Raw genomic sequence first — 9,855 nt, 5'->3', positions numbered from 1 at the left:
GCTCCCACTTTCCATAATCGGCAGGATCAACCTTTTTAAGATGAAGTTTCTCCCTAAATTCCTTTATTTGTTTCGACAATCACCCATTTGGCTGCCCCCTGTTTTTTTTAAGCATCTGCGCTCCTTGCTCATCAAACTGTACTGGTCCCCCGGGCCGGTAAGGGTCAAATACTCGGCATTGCTCCCTCCCCTTACTGAAGGTGGACTTGCGGCCCCTGACATGCTGGGTTACTTTTTGGCCTCCCAATTATTACCCATAAAAAGGTGGCTTGAGCCTACCCCGGAGGACCCGGTTACTCTCCTTGAGGCCCAAATAGTTGGCTCTCTGGAAGGGCTTAGGAACTTCATTTACAGGGATAAGCTTCCTCTGACTCAATGCGGTTAGGGCCTGGAAACAGGTACACCCGGGGTGTTCTAACTCTGATGTAGCTCTTTCCCCGTTCACTCCGCTATGGTGTAATCCGTATCTTGACCAACTGCTCACTATACCTGACCCCGCTGTTTGGGCACAGTTCAATGTTAAATATGTCAATGATGTTTATGCAGATAATGTGTTACTCACTTTTGGTCAGCTCAAGGAAAAATTTCATCTTCCCAACAGAATGCTTTTCCGTTTTTTGCAGTTGAGGCATGCACCCAGCAATTTCACTCCAAAACTCTACAGATCAAAACTTCCCCAATTGAAGACCTACTTCGCAGGCAGCATCTCTGCAAACCTCTCTCAACTTTGTATGGCCAGATTGGTCGAGCCAAGCCCTCATCTGCCCAGGGTCTTTACGAGAAATGGATTGTTAATATCCCTGACCTCACTATTGAACAATGGAATGCAATTTTGCAGGATACCCTCTCTCCTCTTATTAGGTCTCGTGACAGACTCATTCAGTTTAAATATCTTCATAGAGCGTATTATACGCCCTCCCTGCTCCACAAAATTAACCCTGCAATACCTGATCAATGCAACAGATGTAAGAGTTCACAAGCTGACTTTTTTCATATGGTTTGGTCTTGCCCACAGATACATCGGTTCTGGACTGATATTGTTACTCATCTCACACAGCTCATGGTCTTGCCTATAGAACATCATCCAACGGTTCTCATTCTCAACTATCTCGCGGACACTGTGATCTCACGATCAGAAAGGAATCTCCTTCTTTTTTTGCTTTTTCAGGCCAAAAAGGCCATTGCTATTAAGTGGAAAGAGGAGCAGCCGCCCACACTACACTTTTGGATCAGTCTGGTGGAACAAACCCTGCCCATTCTGGAACAAATTTATGCAGCCAGGGGTTGCCCAACTAAATTTAATAACACCTGGTCGCTGTGGATTTTACATCACGACTCCTACTCCAATAGACTTGGAGAATCCCACTCCCCCCACATTGACTGGCTTCCACCAGATCCCTGATAACCGGCTGCTGCTCTTTCCTATTCGGGTTGAACGGACCGAGGTGTATGCCTCACGTGTCTTGGGTCCTTTAGAATGTTTGTCTCTTAGTCTTTATGTGCACTTGTAACCGCACGATGGTGAATACACTGACCATTTAATTGTATCTCGCAATCTCCTGTAGCTGCTATTTCGCTCACTGTCTCCCTCCCTCATCTCTTCTTTTCTTCTTCTTCATTTCCTCTTCTCCTCTCTCCTTATCTCACCTTTTCTCTTATCTCCTTCTCACGCTGCTCTCTCTATGACCTTCCGCCTTTTCCCCGGATGCCTTTCCGCATCCTCTCTGTTTTTCCAGGGGTTTAACTAAAAAATTTTCCGATGCGTTGCCAACTGCATTATTTGTTTAATGTGCTGACTATGCTACTTTGAATGGCTATGTGTTGGACTAATAAATAAATCTTTTAAAAAAAAAAAAAGGATGTGTATTATGTGAGCCAGTATGGGACACACTCCAGTCATGTCAGACAAAGTGTAAGAAAAAATTGGGCCTTGGTCACTAGTGACGATAGCTTAAGCAAAAAATTGCAGACCAAACCAAAATTCAGCTACAGAAGGGGTAGAAATCTGAAAGAAAGTATAAGTCCGTCCGACCCCCGTGATAAATACATGATGGGTCAAAAACAAAATTTTCTAACACAATGACCAGGAGTGCACAAATGTGGGGGGGTGTTTTATGTAACAGTTTAATCATAGGAGACAGTTTCACACACCCACAAACAGGTAAAAGATACCGGATTAAGCAGAGAATGACTACCTCAATGGTAGTTTACATCATAAAGTGTCCCTGTGGCTTAATATATTGTAGGAAAACCATCAGACAATTGAAGGAGCGTATGGGCATGCATAGATACAGTATACGGGCAGCACTAAACCCTGAGAAAAATCAAAAAGAGATAAACGAAAAAGGCAAAAAGCAAGATTTATCCCAACAGTTGGTGGCAAAACACTGGGCTGAGGCCAAACATAGCCCAGCAGCATTTAGGTGCATGCCAATAGAACAAGTGTTAATCAGTCCCCGAGGGGGGTGATCATACTCAGACCCTGCTAAAAAGAGAGGCATACTGGATACATGAACTAAATTGTGTTGCCCCCAATGGATTAAATGGCCAACTAGTACTTAGTTGTTTCCTAACTTAACTGATATCCCATGCTGCAGTACATGTTTGAGACAATAGTGACTAAATAAAATGAGATTTATTTGTGTGACTAAGTGTAAAGCAAGTTTGAATACTGACTTATTGTCTAGATTGTTCTTATCTAAAACAAAATGTTTCCTTTTAAAAATTAAGGGAGATAACACTGTCTTATTTGTGGTTCCTTGGCAGAATATGCTTCCAAATGGACTATTTTCATTGCACAATAGTGACACCCAGTGGTGAGAGAATATATATATATTTTTCTTTCACTGTGGTTAATTAAGAATGTGGAATTTTAATTGACATGACTTCATACTTGGCGCCAAACACTCTTTAAGGAGTGAGGGTATAAATATGTTAACATCACTGCATTTGTTTATCCTTGACAAAGGCCCTAATGTGGGCCGAAACGTTGGACACGCAAATTGAACACAATAAAATGTGAATTTATTCATTAGAACAAGTTGGAGTGCGGTTCTTTGTGGAATTATATGATAACAAATTTTGATCCAGCACCCACCATCGAATTAACAGATCCGGATCAGAGTGCGGCTGCCTATGTTGAACTATGTATATATATATATCGTCTTGATAACGGTCCAAGACCAGGACCGAAACGTCGATGCATGTATTATGCTCTTTTAAAAATTTAAATAAATAAATAAATTTTTTTAAAAATTCCAGTGTGCGCTGCTAACTATCCATGGACTGTTAAATATTCGACACCGTGGCAGCACCTGGTATATCGCTATCTATTGGTGTGCGAACAGCTCATTTCTTGTTTTTTGTTTATATATATATATATATATATATATATATATATATATATATATATATATATATATATATACATACATATATATATATATATATATACATATACATATATAGTCCCACAATGCGACAACATCACTAAAGGTAGACCCCGCATTAGTAAAGTATGGGCACTCCTGATATATGGTTTAAGCACATTCAGGAGACATGGAGCTTTCCAGATCACTATTTTCACTATATATCAAATATTTTAGATCTCTAAATCTTGTTCCAAAATAGAAAAAAACACAGAGACTCACATTAAAAAATTTTTTTTTGCAAAATGTAATATTGTAATAGTCCAAGTTAATAGTCAGGTCACTCTCACTTGTACATATAGATTGTAATAAGTATTCTGTTTCAGATAAGAGATTCCCTGTTGATATGGTAGATCACTTGTGTAATCACCTAAAATTTGAGTTAATGCTGTGATGTAGTGTTATGTGTTATATTCATTATGTCTGACCAGATTTTATCTGACCCAAAAAATCTTGTCATGCAACAGCATAAGATTTTGTACAATCCCCTTGCTGTAATATAAATCAGATCAGATAAAGTAGGATGTTGTGTATTGTTTATGCATCTACATCCAACAGTAAGGGGGTTATTTACTAAAACTCAACCAAACTCCCATCCACAATTTTATCTTATCAATAAAGTAACTCAAAAATAGTCGTATCGGGAAAAGACTCGATAAAATCGAACAACAACTTGAATTGTGTTCATTTTTTGGATTTGACGCCTGAATCACTCGATTTTTTTTGGGGTAATCACCTGAAAATCCCAAATTTTTCAGATTATTGGACAAAACCCAGCCTTCCTAAAAGGATTCCTGTGTTTTACCCTATTATGTATTACTAAGATTAGAATGGTTATATTGGAAGTGTGGTAATGAAGGTATGAAGCATGCACCCACACAAAAATATTTACCTTCTTAAAGAAATAACTAGAAACAATGGAATAGATTACCAAATATTTGTTTATTATATAATTTTATGTAAAAATAATTTTGGAAGCATATTGTTTTACAAATATAATTAAATGATACAATTTGAAAGTAAACATTGATGTACAATAGTATTAAAATCCTACAAAATTTATATAAATTGATTATCTGCACAAAGACCTGAATTTTTCCCCATTTGAGGCAAATTGAAAAGTATCAGTTGTAGTTTTTCATCCACCTCTGGATCAACCAGCAGGTAGGCAGGTTACATTTTGATAAAATGGTTTAACTTAATGAATGTTTGTTTGTTTTTTAAAAAAAAACTCCATCTACTATGAATTTCTTACTGTTAGAGAAACTGTAATTTCCTCTTCTAGCATTTTCATATGATCAGTAGGAGCAGCCATCAGTACATTTAACACATTCAAGAGAATATATGTGTTTTTTTGCATTGCTGCTTTCACTGTCACAATTTTTAATCTGCTGTTTTTCCTCATGCAGAATTTAATGAAGCACAAATGCAAAAAAAAAATATTGAAATTGGCAACTGTAAAGCAAGAGCTTGCAAACAGTACTAGACCTACTGTATAAGAATGCAGAGATGTATCATCAACATTGCCATAATATTTATGCTCCATTAAACTCACATGCACTTATTTCCCTAAATATAACAAGACAATATGTGAAAGAACATACAGTAAAAAGATAAACCAATTTGATTTGTAACATGAATTCAAATACTCTGGGCATCTGATTCTGTAAAATATATAATCATGCATACCTTAACGTGCATTTATAAATAACCCAGCCTGAAAAATAAAGTTGTCTAGGATTTGTGTTTTGTTTAAACATGCACGGGACCACAAGGTCATCTTTTCCTTATTCATACATTAGATAAATATAAGTCCTCTCTTGGTACAAAAATTACTGCATTGTCAGCACCTAGAGATTTGAGACTGACATTCTACTGCCATAAGACCGTTTTTCATTTTTTTAACATGAACAATGCATTGTAAACATATATAAATAACAAAGCATATCTTGTGCAGTCTAAATTCAAAAGCATTGTGGTACAGCATGTGATTTAGTTTCAGCAGATACGTACGTTTGTGGGTATGGAATGTATATGAGAATTCTCATGGCACAGATATCTCCTGTTGGTGAACTGCCGCCATAAGGCACCAGGGTTTGTGATACCCTGTGTTTCACCTGCATAATCACACTTTTCTATAATGAAGGCAATTTACTGGATGTATATGTGTGTAAAGATATGAATGATTGTTGGGATTTAAGGCACAATTCTAGTTTAAGTATGTCAATCAACATATTGTAAGTATACTCCATTTCATATGAAGCCTCATAACCAAACAGGAGTTGCAATCAACATTGGATCCTGAGTAAAGCTGGAATATTATCTTTTTAGCCCATGTTCCAGGAACCATGAGCTCCTAGAGAAGCTTTATGATGGAAATCTTAGCAGTAGAAAACTAAAGTTAGACATATATATTTTTCATATTAAATAATATTTCTCGTGAAATATTTTTTTTTACTTGAAAGACAGTTTGCACAGACCTTTAATAAATATGGTTTAAAACCAAGAATCTTCATCTATTTCTTATCATAGAAGGCATAATTTCCAGGCAAGGAGTCATAATATATGCAATAGGAATATAGATCCCGTTCCCTATCTGTTTAACTCTAAACTGTATCTACTTTCCAACGAGGCCTACTGTTAATCAATTCATTCACTTAAAATCTAACTTCACTAATGTAGTAAAGATAAATGTGCTGCATTTATATTAGGTTTAGGTGACTGCAACAGTTACACCAACGGGACAATGGGACACCAAGCCAGAACAGCTTTAATGTGTCACTCAAATACACAATCACCTGGACCTGGAACAAGTTATAGGGCATCATTATTTCAAAATACATTTATACGGTTGTGGAAAACACTTCTCAGTCACTGCTCCTTAGTTATGTAGCAGTTCTGGGTAATTATATTGTGATTTCTATTATAATGGTTATGTTGCACATTCTTTCATGATCAGGAGTTCATTCAGTAATCACTTGTGTACTACAGATTGGGATTGAGGCATGGGATCTATTATCTGGCATGCATGTTTTTCTGGAAAAGGGATTTTTCTGTAATTTAAATCCTTTTACCTTATGTATCCTAAAAAAACATTGAAATATTAAACCCAATAGATCTGACACTATTACAAATTTATGGAGATTAGTCAGGATAAAGTACAAAGTAATGTTTTATCGTCAGAGAAAAAGGGCATATTTAAAAAAAATGGGAATTTCTTGCTTAAAATGGTATATGGTATAGTATTTCTCTGCTGTTCTTTATCTGTAATTGGTCACTTCTTTGTCACATCCTAGACTGATCACTTCTCGCCAGCTTCAGATGTTACAGTGAAGCAGTGTTTTTATTCATAGTTAACTATAGATGGAGAGGTCTGATAATTACGGATGGGCAAATTTTTTGCCAAAAAAATGACGCCCATAGATTTGTATGGCGGCATGTCAAAATTTTTTTGTCATCCATAGACTTTAATGGGTGTCCGCGACAATTCGCTGGCGGCGAATTTTTGGCGAAACTAAACGGGTCAAATTCACCCATCCCTACTGATAATATGCTTATCAAAATGAGTCATTGTTTCTATACTTTTCCTACATCCAACATGCCTAGTAATCAAAAGCATATATTTGTATTATTAGATAGATATATAGTAAGTTTGTTTTAGTTTGGCCCACTCTGATGATCAGAGAACTTTATCATTTTTATATAATCATAGGTTCAAGATACATTACTGATAAATAATTACATTTTGTCCACCTTTGTTTACATATGGAATACCAGCAATTGCAAATAAATTGGTTAATTCTCTGCAGTCTGGAAGCATGTTGCCTTCCATCCCTGTGAATAATGGAAATATGGTAAAGAAAGAGTAAAGTGGCGGGAGTATTTTTAAATGGCGAGAGAATTTTCCACACATCTTCTACTTCACCTGTATGGTGTTTCAAGGCCTTTTCAGGTGGAGAGATTTTTTAAATATACTCAGGGGCGAACCGTGGGCTGCTGCCGCCTGAGGCAGCAACCCCGATGCCGCCTCCTTCACCCGCTCTGCGCTTAAAAGTTTAACGTTGGGTCAAAAGGGTCTGCATCGCTAGCGCAACGAGCCCGTACTGCGATTTCTGCACTAGCAGAGCCAAATTTATGGTTTAAAAACCGGAAATTCGGCTCTTAAAGTTACAGGAGGCCGCTTTTTGCCGCCCCTTGTAACTGGCAGTTCACTGCCGCCTGAGGCAATGTGCTCATAGCAGGAACGGCCCAGAATATACTTTAGCCAAAAAATAAAGGTATAATTGTAAATGGTTACGCATGTTATCATTTGTATCAGTCTGCAGTGTATAAAGCAGGGTGCAGTTTTACAACAAAAGTTATTTTTTTGCACCCAAAAAAATAGGCCAATTTCAAGCAGTGCCCAATTAACATTCACAATGTAATTACTGTCCACTGAACAATTTTACATTATGAAATGTGAATTTTTGTTATGGGCTTTGGTTTATTTATTTTTTTACCTTTTCTCATAACTGTGTAAACATTTATAAATAAATAGCAGCATTGTACACAATGAGTTTACGGTCTTTTCCTGATATGTGTCACTAATTTGGTCAAATACAATTAGATATTAAAATTATAAATACTTATATATAGTTGACTCCACATCTTTTGGCTATATTGTAGAGATATAAAAAAAATATTCTGTATTAAAATCTGGCTGCTGAAAGCCACATTTAAATATGTTAAAGCCATTTTGAACAGTCAATGCATTTTTAAGTCCAAAAACATTAGCGTGATGGAATACCAACATCCACTGTGATTTTTACATATAATGGAAACTTTTCTGTCTTCACTACTTTATAGGAGAGTGAATTAATCCCATCTTTTTCCATGCTTTCTCTTGTTTTTGAAATCAAGTCAAACCTAATTGAAAGAAAGAAGAAAATATTTAAAAATGTCAGCAAGCACTTAAAGAAGATTCAAACTTTTTTTTAAAAAATTGTGATAAAAAAAAAAAATTAAGACATTATACTCCACGAAGCAGAAAATACCACTTAAGACTGTTGAGGTACATGTTGGAACTCTTAAAGAAACAGTAACATTAAAAAGTGTTTTAAAGTAATTAAAAGATAATGTAGTGTTGTCTTGCACTGGTAAAACTGGTGCACTTCAGAAACTACAAGCTGCTGTATAGCTATGGGAGACACACATTTAAGCTGAAATAGGGCTAATGCAGAGAATAGTTAAGCTATGTAGCATACAATGGGTTTAGTTCTTACACAATTATCTGGTAACCTGTTTCTGAAGCAAACACAGTAGCTTTGCTAGTACAGGGCAGAAGTACAATATATTTGAATTACTTTAAAACTACACTTTTGGTGTTACTTTTCCTTTTTAATTGTCTTGTTCTCTTTATGGTTGCCTTTTCTCTGCATACTCAAAGCTTGCTCCCATACTGACCTGTAATAAAACTGACTATGTATGAGAATGTGATTGGACCTTAGATTCTATGTGCCTTTGTGGCAAGACTGAAGATGCAACCTGCAGCTCCCCATCTTCTTTTCTGATGATTCACCAAACAAGCTCTGTGGTGCCGTCAGTTACTTGAGCACAATATAGACATAAAAAATAAATTTCATGATATAAGGCTGATAAGGCTAGTAATTAATTCAGATTCTCATTATATGGCATCTCTGAAACCAGTGCAAATAGCATCAGAATGTAATAACCAGCCCTGCAGCATCAGCTTATATGATATATATGCAAGACTCATTTTTTGCTTCATAATTTTGCAACAACCCCTAAGGTTAGCTTCTCTACATCATTCTCTAAATCCTGCCTCTCTATATGCAGGGTTTGTACCAAAGTCATTATTTTGTTATATATTGTTTATGCTGGAATCAGTTATGTGGCCACTTATTTTTACAAATACCCAAGGAAGCAAAATAAAGACAAAAGACATCCCTAATGTCCTAGACATGAGCCCATCCTAAAACAAATGTGGCATGCCCCTCAAATGGTTGAAAAAAAATGTTAACACACACATTTTTAAAAGCTAAAACTTCTATAGGCAATCCCCCTTTAAAATATGAAAAAACACCAGTGATTTTTAGAACTTTTATGACTTTGGCATACAGGATATGATGTTCACTAATTAAGAAGGCTGTAGCTTCATATTATCAGTTCATCAGGTCTAAGGTGGCTAAGGAAACTGACAAAAGAGGTGAAATTTTCACTTAATGAATTTGCGGAGTAACGAACGTTCGCCTGAGCAAAAAGGAGATAGGGCGTGGAACTGTGCTAGCAAATTGTCCTCTACACCTGTTAGTAAATTAGTGATGTCCCTGATAATTCTCATCCTAATTCTTAATCATAGTAGAATTTTCACTAGCAACGGCCACTTCACCCTTTAGTAATTCTGCCATCATGTATGCAAAGAAGCATT

The 9,855-nt window shown here is 36.4% G+C and overlaps 1 protein-coding gene across 3 annotated transcripts in view; it reads right to left on the bottom strand.

Moving 5' to 3' along the window:
• Nucleotides 1–7,659: 7,659 nt before the first annotated feature.
• b4galt1.1.L (UDP-Gal:betaGlcNAc beta 1,4- galactosyltransferase, polypeptide 1, gene 1 L homeolog) overlaps nucleotides 7,660–9,855 on the bottom strand; it is a 58,166-nt gene continuing 55,970 nt past the window's right edge. For all 3 annotated transcript variants that reach the window (XM_018254167.2, XM_018254156.2, XM_018254164.2), the window contains exon 7: nucleotides 7,660–8,333. In XM_018254167.2, coding sequence (XP_018109656.1) covers nucleotides 8,198–8,333 — 136 coding nt within the window. In that variant the 3' untranslated portion in view covers nucleotides 7,660–8,197. The remainder of the gene's footprint in view (nucleotides 8,334–9,855) is intronic.

This window comes from Xenopus laevis, chromosome 1L (genome assembly GCF_017654675.1).
Source record: "Xenopus laevis strain J_2021 chromosome 1L, Xenopus_laevis_v10.1, whole genome shotgun sequence".
NCBI lineage: Eukaryota > Metazoa > Chordata > Amphibia > Anura > Pipidae > Xenopus > Xenopus laevis.
This window is presented reverse-complemented; position numbering and strand designations above follow the sequence as displayed.